This window comes from Falco naumanni, chromosome 2 (genome assembly GCF_017639655.2).
Source record: "Falco naumanni isolate bFalNau1 chromosome 2, bFalNau1.pat, whole genome shotgun sequence".
In the NCBI taxonomy this organism is placed as follows: domain Eukaryota; kingdom Metazoa; phylum Chordata; class Aves; order Falconiformes; family Falconidae; genus Falco; species Falco naumanni.
In genome coordinates this window covers 38822585-38836173 of record NC_054055.1, presented here as the reverse complement: position 1 = coordinate 38836173, position 13589 = coordinate 38822585, and the positions used below count along the sequence as shown (strand labels likewise).

Here is a 13589-nt window from a genome sequence, read left to right as displayed (position 1 = left end):
AAAAGACTAGTTTGCACAAGAGAAAAGATGCACTGCACTTCAGTGCTACCACTATAAACAAAGAATAAAAAAGCAACATGGTAAGATACCAAATTATGTTCCCTTTCATATGGTTTGTTTAAACATTCCTTGAGATAACAGGTAAAAATCAGGTGTTGAAGTAGTTCCTTTATTACTAGGACTTATTTTCATATTCTTTGGTTAAATTAATATTTTCAATTTACTATTTTAGCATTATGGCCTCAGGAAAAGGAAGGATTTAAACTAAGGGCTAAAATACTCCAGAGATCATCTAACCTCCTAGACAGGCAACGCGTAACAGGAGAGCAACATACAGCTTTTATTTTTCCTACTTTTTTTGAATGATGCTCTAACTCAGGGGTCCTCAAACTATGGCCCGCAGGCCAGATACGGCTCCCCAGGGTCCTCAATCTGGCCCCTGGTATTTACAGACACACACACACACACACCCGCCGGGGGTTGGGAGGGAAACCAAGCAGCCGCAGATGACTGCCTGGCACTTCATCCGCGCGCGCCGGCCTCCTGTTTAAAAAGTTTGAGGACCCCTGATCTAACTCAAGACTACACTTCCTTTCCTTCCTAAGGCAGTCACAGAAACATTTAATCTGACAGAAAATTACTTTTTTCTAGGCAGCCAGTAACTGGAGGTGGGGGGAGGGGGGAAGTCAGTTTTTACTAAGTTACTGGAAGATAAAAATTATGTTATTAATTTAAGAACTGAACAACAGTGGAACACAGTAATTATTCTGCACAGAACAACAAAAATGAAAAAATTACAAACTCAAACCTAAAGAAGAAACTGGAAAACATTGAAGAGTGGAATTCTGCAATCAAGCACTAAGTTGCCCTCCCTATTTCAATAACATGAAGAAAATATGATCATAGCTAGAACATAACAGCAATTACTATTCTAGATTAACTTAAGCTTTTTCCATTTCTTCATGTTATTATCATACGGCAACATGGTTAGGTTAGGAACTGAAAAATAAACGGGGAAAAAAAAAAAAAAAAGAGAAGACACGGTAACTAATGAAGTGATTAGAAAGATGTTTCCTCTTCCCTTCTCTTCCCTATTCCCAAACTTACAAGAAAAATTACACACTAGTAAAACCCTTCAGAGCATTATCCAAGGAAATCTTTTTCCATCTCAAAACCACACAATAGAGAAACTTTTTGCCTAAGCGTCCACGACCACAATGAACATCAACTAATTTCTGTAATAGACGTGTGATCAAGGCTGAAAACTTGGTGGATTGACAAAACTGAACACCTCAAGCATAAAAACCGCTCCAAGTTCTTCTTTCCTCATTTGCTTATTCCACAGGGATTCTCTCCAGTTTAGCCAATCCTTCAAAATAGAATTCTGAAATGTATGCAAGAAATGTTTCACGCCAATTTCACAGTGAGAGACTTCATCAGCCATTAAAAGAAAAAATTACAAGTCTTACTATTTAATGACACAAAACCAGTTTGAAATCATTATATGCTACACATTCAAGAATAATTTTAACTATTAAAGCTCAAAGTGGTTTAGCTTAAAATATTAATTATAAATATTGATGCATACCATTCCTTCACTTACTCTGCTTTTCCCCGTTACAAGCAAATCTGACATTATTTGGTATCTAAAATTGCAGATAGCACTCAAGTGAAAAGTTGCAGAGGTATTTGGCAAGTACTTGCCACAAGGCTGAATTACAAGCTGTTTCTCAGACTGGCTGAGCTGCAACTCTCAAGTCTATCAATAATTACATGTGTATTACACCGATGTACATCTGTGTATTATATGTTACATCTGAATTTAAAAACACAACTCTGAATAAGTTTTTTAAAACCAAGAATCATGACTGTGCTCATTAAATGTTCTGTTTCCAATGAAAAGCAGCTTGATGGATGGTATTTTTTACATGAGGATCCTCTCAGCATTCCTTAGCAGCTCATCACTTCAACACAAAATATGCCTCATTCAGAAATCACCACTCTGCACAGTCAGAACCAGACCCTTGAAAATCACCGATCTTCTCCTCAGCTTCTTCACCAACTTTTCCCATCCCTCACAGTCTCCTCCAAATAACACTTACATGGGAAACTCAGCAGCAATTGCAAGTACTTTCAACTATAAAACAGAAAGTGTTCTAGGAAGTTGAAAAACATAATGCTTCACTAGCGTTAACATTCTAAGAAGCAATGTAGAACTGAACATCTCTGCTTTGTATTTAAAACTGTCTTGGATACAGCATCACAGTTTAACAAGTAAAAATATATGTACTTGGAACCTCCAAGTAAGCTTAACTGCGCTGATGCCTTTTGAAGTCTCCCCTACTCCCACTGTACAATGACCCTAACAGTAATTATGGCAACACCAACCAAAAGAAAGAAGTGTAAATGTGCTTCCATAATAAATGGTAATTTCTATTCCTATCATTCCATCAAACAGTATTACATAATAAGATGATATAGCTGTTGAACGTTGTATTTTCCCCACTCAGTATATTGCCATCAATATCTGAGCTAAGTGATTTCGCATCTTCACAAAATGGGAAAATAATGTTATTAATGCACTTGGTAGGGTCCTGGATAGCATACACTTTTAGCCCATGTTTTAATGGGATATCCTGATTTACATCTATGTAAGTATTTACATGTTGAGATAACATACTGTATTTTGCAACAGTAGAAGAATATAACAGATTGAAATTTCAGCAAATAGAAAAAAATGTTAACATCAGTCTCTACAACTACTTAATAGAAGAGATTTAGTGATAAGTACACACAGTGTTATCCAGCAGCAACAGCTGCAATGCAAAATTGTCAAACTTCTCCAGGTAACACACAGAGATGTGCCCAAGATAATCTCACCAATTTCAAACTTTGATAAGATAAGCTTTCAGCAAGCAGCACTGCTGTAATACAGCAGATGCCAGAAACAGCCCCTACAGTCAGAAAGTGCTGGACAAAAGCTCTTGCGTGCTTTGCTCCTTGACATTTGCTACTCCCCAATTCATAACAGGCCACAACAATTGAACATGCAGAAGTCACTACAAGAAGGGTTTTCTTCCTTCACCTAATGAAATACATAATTTTTTTTGCTCAGATACAAGCTGCAAATACTGTTTCTCACTCTCATTTCCCCAGGAAAATATTGGTGGCCACCCTAAAGCACTAAACCGAACACAAATAATTCTAAGGTTGGGACCACGCCAAAGACACAGCTGCCATGCCACTGAGAGTATCCTGAAGCTGTCTGAACACACATGGCTTTTTCTGCTCTGGCTTTCAACAGCTCTTTTTCAGACATGACACAGCAAAAGCAGCTCCTGGGCATTCCTGAAGCACTATGAGACAAACAACAGAAAAGAAAAATGTAGCCTTGACCACACTCCCCAGACAGCACATTCTGACAAAGAAGCAATTTCAGCAGTCTGTTCTCTAACTCCGAGTAAGTCTTTGCTTGCCGTCCATTAATGCCATCACTCCTATTTCTAAAACCTACATTACATTTCTCAAAGAGAAGGGCTGAAAATTATACCAATACAAGAATATCCATCATGCTTCAATTACTCACCACTATTACAAAAAATATTTAAACCAGTAACTTACTTTTTCCTTAAATGTGCAAAGCAGCTCAAAGGTTGTACATCAGTCCTGGAGCTGTCCGGTCTTCCTAAATTCTGACACCTGACAACTATACATTACATTAAGTACATAAAATTTTATTAGAAATATTCACATACCATTCATCCCCCAGAGAACCTTTCCTTCCTTCTGTCAGTTGTATTGGAATTAAATATCCTCCTTTTGCTCTAAAGTAGAAAGTGTACTACTCCTGAAAATATAAACAATATGCGCAGCTTCGAGAATCACTCTTAAATTTATTTTAGTTACGACTATCACAGCATAAGCAATCCATAAGAATTTAACCAGTGTATAGGATTTTTAAAATGCAACATTTCTAAGCATAATTCTACCTAAGTTATGCTTCAGAACAGCTTCATACTTCTATACCCCTACATGATTATTTACATTAAGTTGTGTTTTATCCAGCAGTAACACTTATACAAAATATGCACATATAAAAACCTACTGAATATCAGTTCATTATCAGTATGAATGACAACAGCACCTCACTCCAAAATCACCAGCTACCCTCCCACCAGCCTGTTGCTTGGGGATTCTGGGTCTGGGAAGTGTAAGCACATAGAAACTAAAGACAGGAAAAAAACCAATCTGTCTCAAGAGTCTCACAACATGACTTCAGAATGCAAAAACTTTGCAAAGAACTTCCTCCCGAGACCTGGTTCATCCATATTCCAACATCTACTCCAAATGCCTCAAATTTCCACTCTCCAGAAGGTACAGGCTTTCTAACTAATAATTTAAATCACCAGGAACACACAAGTTAAAAAAAACCCACACCTACTTTTACTTTTGCTCAAATAGTAGAGATACTGACCATCAGGAAAACGTAGACTTCCTAAACACACTGCTACTTTTTTTAACTCACTCTTCTATTGGGAAGTTAACTTGAGTCTGTTGGAAAAGGCAAATAATAAAAAGCATGCTGCTATTCCATCCTGCCTAAGTCCTCTCCAATCCCTACCAAAAATCACATTTTTCACATGCTCCACTTACACTATACTTGGAAGCCAAATCTGTGGGAAGTAAATCAGCCCAGAACAGTCAACCACAATTGTGTAATAAGCTCCTTGTTTAGGTGATGATATCAATTAGTTTACCAATAGACAAATCAATAGAAAATACTGTGAAACTCAGCAGACATCTTCATCTCAGAGACACTGTGCACTGTTTAATAGGTCAGTCAAAGAGCATGAGGACAAAAATAAGCAGGCAGACAGAAGGAAACTACTATGTCATTGAGTCAAATCCATTAAGTGACACTTATTCTAATAAAGTATTTGCATCTCAGAAACATGGCAAAGCCTGTGAACTATAAGTAAATAATTTCTGAAACAAGGCTCAGTACATACAAAATCTCTCTGGGCTCCAAAAACGAGACTACCTATGGAAAGCCTGCACACTCCTACAGAACTCAGTGATTGGAGAGAATCAACCTGAGGCAACCTGTATCAATAAAAGTAAGGCCATTGAAAAGATGGATGTTAAAAAAAGGTCTGTAACAATTTAAAGGACTTTCAGCTTTCGATGTGTTGCAAACAGACTACACTTTTATTCTTTCCTCATTTTTTTTTCTTTTATTGAGTGGTTCACAGTAGCAACATCTTCACTCTACGTTGCACAATTCTACATATCAAGGACATCTTACACTAGCGCTCCAGCTTCCTAGCAGATTATTCAGGGAAACCAGCAGGTGCAGCCTGTGCCCCAAAAGTTGATGCATAAATCAATTTGCGATCTGGCATAATGAGAGAAGAGTCTTCCAGCAACTAATGAAAACCTGAAGGTTGAGTTGCAGTAAGGCAGTGGAAATGGCAGCTGAGTGAGTGCATAGGGGACCATCACACTTGCTTTGTCTTTTCTCTCTGCCCTGTTTCCAACAGTCTTGTTCATTTCTCTCCAGATTCCCACTCCCTCTTCCTACACCTCCAATCAAGAGTAGAATATCCTTTCTTCAGCAGAAGTACCATGTGAAGACACTTACTTAACAACATAAAAATAAGAACATAAATGGTGCTTTTACTCATGCAGTCTACATCTAGTCTAGGCCCACCTAACAGAGTTCTCTTTTTTCCAAGGGTGGCCAGAAACAGATGATTAAGTAAAGAACGTAAAACATGGCAAATAGCAAGAAGTGCTGGAAGAATTCCTAGCTTCCAGACATTTTAAGAGCTGGTAGTCCAACTCCACTGTAAAGCTCAGTATTCAGCACACCTATCCCTACCTAAGACTTTGCCTCATTACAATTTTAACCCACTTACATTTTCTGCTCCACAATATCACGTGGCAATTAAGTTCCACAATTTAATTACACGCTGCTTGAAAAGCTACTTTAGCTTTCATCGGTTTGCAGGTTTAATACAGGCCCAATTCTTGTCTAAAGAAAAGTAGCTGTTCTTGCTTTCTATTTGTCATTTCTGTATGAGCTACAGATTTTGCAGACCTCTGTCACCTCTCTCCTTATTGTTCTGTTTTCCATACTAAAAACCTTCATCTTCCCAGCACAGAGGACCTTCACATCTCTCATACACTTTTTCACTGTCTATGAAACCTTTGCTGTGCTGAGGTGATTACATTAATGCACACTGTTAATGATTTGGACACACCATTAATATACATAATGACTTAACGATTATTTTATTCTTCGTGAATAATTCCCAACAGCTTTCTGACCACTGTCCTTCTCTGAGTAAGTAACATTAGCAAATTTAGAGTTCATCTCTTTGTAGATAGCTTTGCACTATTTTTCCCTGCATGAGCAACATTTGGCATTCACCATACCGAACTACATTTGGATGTGCGAACACTAGGCAATGCTATCCTAAGATTTTGTTGCAGCTACCCAACCAATTTAGATTTTACCAACCCCCACATATCAACAAACTGCTATGGTGCCACAACACTACCAATCCTTAAGACTATTTTTTAAGATGATAAACCTCTAGATCCCAGCAGAAATATACTGCTAAAATCCTTCCATCATGAAGCAATTATTTATTTATCTAGTTTCTTATCTTTTAACCAACTGTACTAATCTACAGGATAGCCTCTTGTCCTTGGCAAATAAACTTTGGTTGAGGTCCTCAGTCATTTTCAAACCAGTCTGCTACTAGTTTTGGTAAGTGCTCCCTAATTCTAGTGTTGGAGCACTCAGTGAGCAATACTCTTGCAGGATTTGACAAAAGTTCTACTTCCATCTTATGTACTGCCTGCAAATTACATAAACTTCACTAAACTCTCCCCCTTCAGTTTTCTCTTCTGCAGATTGAAGGGTTTCAAACACATTAGTCTTACACCTCCTTCCATCTCCTTGTTTTAGCTATACTTCTTCACACCTTTTTAACTATTAATTACAACCCTAAATCTGTTCCTTGTAAAAGCTGGGACAATACCATCTGATACCAGTAATTTTTTATCACCTAGCACCTTCTTTAAAAAAAAAAAAGAAAAAAATTAAAAGCCGTATCTGCATTAGTTTCTTAAGCTTGTTTCCCTTAACAGGAAGTAAAACACTGGACCTTTTCTGCTCCTCCAGAGTGAAAATGACAAAGAATTCAGGTTCTAACCACCCATTATTCACCATCCAGCAAGAATACAAACAGAACAGACCAGCTGCCAGTAAAGGACACACCTGAGCAAACAAAAAATGCATGATGCAGTGTTTTGTTTTGTATTGGCACTTTGAGATTTCACTGTACCAATCAAACATCACAAAACAGTGTACATGACAAAAGGAGTATCAAAAACCTCAAAACATATGCTTCTCTCCTATGAATCACTGTGTTATCCCTGTGTCTAAGGAACATCTTGTATCCAGCCAGGCTAGGCTTGCCTCATATGCAGGCACCAATTTCAGCAGAGCTTTCCAAAGATATTTTAGTAGAACTGCAAAAGAACACACAGAAAAAGCAGATGATCTTGCAGGATCCTAGAACTGACTACTGTGCCAAATTCCTGCTGCACTCTTAGAAAGAGGTGTTAGATTCACCCCTGTGAGCACTTCCTAGCATTTCCAGGCGTGCACCGGCTTCCTTGGATCACATCACATGATTAGTCCTACAAGAAAACAAGTCTGAACAGACCAATCTTAAAAATTTGAAGTTATCAAGTATGCAGCACATTACTTGAAATACTTAAAATTTTGTTTGAAAGTTTAGCATACACCAACTATATAGTTTTTAACTTACAGAGTATATAAAACCAAAATTACATTGATATAAGGGTTTTCTCATGGATTACTGAGCAGTTGTTTCCAAACAACCAGTACAACTCCAATTCTTCTTCATCTCTGGGAATAGCTTTTCATAGTTGGAGCACTGTTTACATCATCTTCAAAATATTAATCTTTTATAAGACTACATGATTCTGCCACAGATTTACTAATTTTTATGGCACCACACACTGCAATTAAAAAGTCTGCACTACTTGACAAGGATCTCACATGTACACTTCTTTGTACTAAATAATTCTTTAGTTATCCAGTTTCCATGTCTTGCTTTCCCACATTCAGAGATCAATGAGTCACCAGGCCCAAGATATGCCGAACCACAGGCTAAACCTGCTGTAGGACATGGCATATTGTGTATTTTTGGACAACATATAGCTACTTCCACGTAATAAATTTCCATGTCCTACAAAGTTCTAGGACACTGAAGAGGTCCTGGCTTGTCATATTCTCTTAATAATTTTCTTAATAAATGCCACCTGGGAGACTTAAAAAAAAAAAAACAACACAAATTTCCATTGCAAGCCAGTGAGAAGTGCTCTGGATTCATTGTTTACGTACTTCTAGTATGTATTTTATTTATTTATTTATTGTTTCTTACTTTTAGTAAGAGAACTGGATTCAGTAACTCAAGTTTTATTAAGGTCTCTATTTTAACGGGAACACTGGGAATTGATTCCACAATTTATGAATGTAACTGTAACAATACAAAAAGGTACTTTTCTCTGCCCGTTAGCCTTCCTCCTCGTAAGTGTCTGGTAATTAAATAAAAAGTTAACACAGAACTTCTGTTCCAAGACAGAATGCCTTTTTCACTGCAACGTAATACACCTTATCTCATTTCTGAAGTCAGAGACAGTATCTCATTCCAACGTACAGTATAGTGCAGAATGAAGAGCTAGCCTCAAAAAATGCATAGTTTTCAAAACAGCTGCAAAGACATCTCTTCAGAAAAATTACAATTCTGCATGCAGACTACAGGGGTCTTGTACCATCTTCATGAACCACCACCACCACAAACAAAAAAAAATTATCAACTTTAGCTACCACTGTTACATGTACTAGGCAGGGGTACTTCATCTTTCAAAAGCTGATAAAAATTTAATTGACATACTGAAACAAGCTTAAAGGGCACATATTACAAATTTCCAGGCAATTTTACAACAGATGACTCTTGTACAGTACCAAGTTGGAAAAAATATATATAACTACTATTCTATATTATCTACACCATTACTGCTTTACTTGAAAAACAACTTGACTTTGTATTCAGAATCATAAAAAACAGAAACCAATTCCATAAATTCACATAAACAAGTGTCTATATTAACTCTTACCTTTAAAGATTTAAGAAAAATTTATAGTAAAATCCAATCAGTACAGGCAGTATCTTGCAAGCTAGCAAATTTGCAACTATGGAAGAACAACAGTTTCTTACTTGGTTTGAAATGCTAAGCAGTGCTTCTGCAGTTTAAATGGGGACAGATTTTAAAGTATAAACTCAGCTTCCTTTTTGTACTAGAAAACATACCATTTTGAGATGAGGTGACAGCACCAGTGACAACCAATTTTGTACAGAACATGATTTAACCACCAGTGTAGTCAGGCATAGTCAGAAATATACTACGTTAAATACCACTGAAGGATTACTCATGCATGTGTTAAATAACTGTAAGACCTAACAATAATATGAGAAAAGTCATAAGCATAAGAGCAACAGCAAAAGAGTTAAAAAAGTATGGGTGGGTGTATAGGTTTTTATTTTTTTTTAGAAGTGCATGAACAACTAGCTAAACAATATTCTTCAAGCATTCTTTTTCCACTTCACCTCACATTCCTCAAAAGTATATGCATTCATTCCCCCCTCTTTCATACTACCCTTCCCAACTTGGGCAAGGTATAATTCCAGTGGACCTGCTAATCAGCCCATTACTTGCCCAATGATCTTTCCTGCCTCTGTCTTTGGGTCACAGCCTGCAGTACTGCAAGAATAACAAGTGTTTGTAGCCATTCAAGAGTATATGCCCCTAAGGGAAAAGGCAAACACTGTGGAATAACAGATCGTTTTAGAGACGCCTCATATTTGTACTGCCAAAACCTGAAACTCATTTACCAATGGCACTCGTTCAACGGATTAAGCAGTAAAACAACTAAGAAATGAAAACTGTGTGCTCAGATTTTGAATATCATTAGAAAGCAAGACAAGAAAACTATGAAAATAAAAATATTTTCTATGGAAAGCTTTCTCCATTTCAAAGAGCTGTTAAGTATAGAAGAGAAGGGGGGCAAGTTTAAAGTTACTGTCAAAAATTCCCTTTAAATAAGCTAATGTTATGAAAATTTGCATAGTTACAATTCAATTCACCAATACCCAGGAATCACAAGATTGTGCACTCTAGAACTGCTTACAGCAGTTTTTTTGAAACATGACATGCTAATCTAAGAAACAGACCTCAAGACACCTGTTTTCTCAATCTGATTAGTATTATCACAAAGTAACACTGTAAAAGCTAGGTAAATAAACATTATAACCAGCCAGTCAGAAGAGGCGATTACCCCACTGTATTCAGCATTGGCACAGCCTCACCTTGAGTACTGTGTGCAGTTTCTGGGCCCCACAATTTAACAAGGATGTGACAGAAGGTACTTGAACGTATCTGAAGGAGGGCAACAAAACTGGCGAATGGGCTGGAAGGAATGTCCTGTGACAAGCAGCTAAACACTCTGGGTTTGTCTAGTTTGGAAAGCAGGAGGCTGAGGGGCAACACATGGCTCTCTACAGCTTCCTGGGAAGGGCAAGTGGAGAGGGAAGGGCTGAGCTCTTCTCCCTGGTTTCCAGTGACACAATGTGTAGGGATGGTTCAAGGTGCCTCAAGGGAGGTTTAGACTGGATGCCAGGAAGCATTTCTTTACCGAGAGGGTGGTCAAACACTGAAACAGGCTTCCTAGAGAGGTGGCCGATGCGCCAAGCTTGTGTCTGTGTGTTTAAGAGGCATTTGGACAATGCCCTTAATAGTATGCTTTAATTTCTGGTCAGCCTTGCACTGCTCAGGCAGATGGACTAGATCACCATTGCAGGTCCCTTCCAACTGAACAATTCCATTTTATTCTAAACCATATAACGTCTGTTTTAATCTTTTACAACTTCGCCATACATGAAATCACAATCCAGGAGAACCACTAAGTTACACAGCAGAGTATCCACAAAATACCATTGGAAATAACTATGCTTATTGTAATTTGAGCAGTTTTTCTCAAATACAGACAAAATAAGTAATTTTGTGTTTTGGTAGTCAGTGTTGACCTTTTGTTTTGGTGAAAGACTTGTAAGTAGCGAAGGAAAAAAAGACAAAATGTTGACTAATAAGCAAATTACTTTCATCAATTAAAAAAATTAAAAATCAATTTCCAACAGTACCAAAACACCTCCAGAATAGCAAATAAGAGTTTGCACTAGGTATTGGAAAAGCACAACTCACTGAAACACATTGTTCCAAAACAGATAGCAGGCCCAAAGATTAGGAGTCGTTAGAAAACAACTATGTGGCTGTATGTAATACAAATACCACGTGTCCATTTACTCAACTTCACTTTTTTCACCTTATCTTCCTTGATGAAAAGAAGCACAGTGCAATCAAAAATAATAGCACTATCGAGGAAGCACCAGGCCTCCTGGCATTTGCTATGAGCGACAGCCAGCCGAGAGGCAGGCCTGGGGGAGAGGGAGAGGCAGGCCGCAGCGCGGCCTCGGCCGGACCCCACCGAGCCCCGCAGGCCCCAGGGGAAGGCTCACGGCCCCGCCAGCAGGAGCCTTGTCCCGCGGTGGGGTGACCGAGGAGCGCCCCTCTCCACAGAGCCAACAAGAGCGGCCGCAAGCAGCTCCCCGCGACGAGCTGAAGCCGCTCCAGAGACAGGCCTCAAGCGTACCGAGGGAGGCAGCACCCCCGTCCCAGGGACACCGCGCCTGGCTCCAAGCCGGGCTCGGCCGAGGATGTCCCCTCACCCTTGCAGGCTTCAAACACAGGAGAACCCACCCACCCAAACCCCGCCGGGCTGTTCGGACTTAACCACAAAGATGTACTTGCCCCAGCTGTTTTACAAGTACAAAGATGTACTGGCCCCAGGGGTGGCAGACAGGCTCCGGCAGCAGGGAAGGCCGCGGTGCAGCCGAGGATGCCCCCACTTACCAGCCCGACTCGGACAGCGCCGCCCTCGTCCTGTCGGCCATGGCGCCTCCTCCTGCCGCTCACCCACAGACCTCGGGGCCGCCGAGGCGGGGCTGGGCAGGCGTGGGGCCGTCGGGCGCTGCAAGGAGCCCCAGTGCTCGGAGGGGGAACTCGGGGCCTGCTCGTTCCCTCGGCCCTCTCCGGGCGCTCAGCCCGGCCAGCTCCGGCGGGGCGGGGAGGGGAAGGGAGGGGAGCGGAGGAACGGAAGGAAGGGGCGGAGGCGGCGCAGGCAGAGACGAACAAAGCCCGCGACCGGCTGCTACGGAGATGAGGGAGGCGGCTGGAGAGGCGGTTTTGCCGCCTGGCTGGAAGCTGTTGCTGCCATGGTGGTGAAGGGAAGGAGTGAAGGCAGAGTAGGAGGCGCCGCAGGGCGGGGAGGCGGCGGCGCGCGGGCCCTGCCTTGTGCCTGCGGCCGGGGCTGCCCCGGGCTGCCCAGGGGGTGCCACAGCGCCGGGGACCCTCTGCCGCCCAGGGGTGGTGGGCAGTGACCTGCCTTCTTGTGATAGCGGGAAGTTTATTTTAAACGCGTTTCATTTATAAGTAATGTTATTGCTGCTAACACGGTGTAGGACAGTAGTCTTCCATGCCCTCAGAATGGGTGTTGTGGCTGAGGAGGGATTTGGGGCCTTTAAGAGTGGCAAGACACAAAGGCTGTACCTGTGTTTCCTTAATGTTTTTCCCTAAAACACTGGCTACTGCCATAAGCGTTTGTTTTCGCGATCTGCCTTTTTAACGGGAATTAAACTTCAAAAGAATAGCACTGTTTCTTTACTGCCTTTGTAAGGCCGCGGTTCCCTCAGGCGCCAGCACCGGGCGGGGCGGGGCGGTCGGCGGCGCGTGCTGTGCTGCCCTCCCCTCCACGCTGCGCCCGCGCGCGCGGGGAAACTGCCAGAAGGTGAAGGTGAACGGGAGCGGGTCAGGAAAGAAAATGCCTACCCGAGCCTTGGTGCTGAGGGTTTCTGCCTGCAGCTGAGGGCAGCTACCTTCCAGAAGAGACTGTTTGCATCGGCGAGTCACCTCCAGCTCCTTCTGTAACCCCCTGGTACCAAATGTTAATTCTTTTTTTACTGCACTGAGGTTTCAAAACCTAGGTGGCTGCTGTGTTTGTCTGTTAAGGACATACTTTTCTTCACGGGGCATTCTTATCCTTGGGATGTTTCAGTTTTCATGCAGCACCTTCAAGTCAAATCTTGTAGGTTTGGCTTTTTTTTTTTTTTTTAATCCATCTGAAAACTTTTCTTTGCTATTCTCAGTAGAAAGTGTTCATTAATTTTATACACAACAAGCTGTGCTGGCCAACACTGGGTTTGGTTGTTTTTTTGTTTTTGTCTGTGGATGGTGTTTTGCTACATGCTGCTAATTCATTTTACTCTCTTTTATATCTATAGATAACATACTCTGGGACAGAGGTTTCATCACCAGTGTGTATGGTGTTCTGCATGGCTACTATTTTACAAGAAAGTACACATTCCTTTTTTATA

The 13589-nt window shown here is 40.8% G+C and overlaps 1 protein-coding gene across 1 annotated transcript in view; it reads right to left on the bottom strand.

The window, feature by feature from the left end:
* The window catches only part of TDRD3 (tudor domain containing 3), a 109751-nt gene extending 96636 nt beyond the window's left edge, over positions 1 to 13115 (bottom strand). Inside the window, exon 1 of the mRNA XM_040584084.1 lies at positions 12070 to 13115. Coding sequence (XP_040440018.1) covers positions 12070 to 12110 — 41 coding nt within the window. The 5' untranslated portion in view covers positions 12111 to 13115. The remainder of the gene's footprint in view (positions 1 to 12069) is intronic.
* Positions 13116 to 13589: the final 474 nt, after the last annotated feature.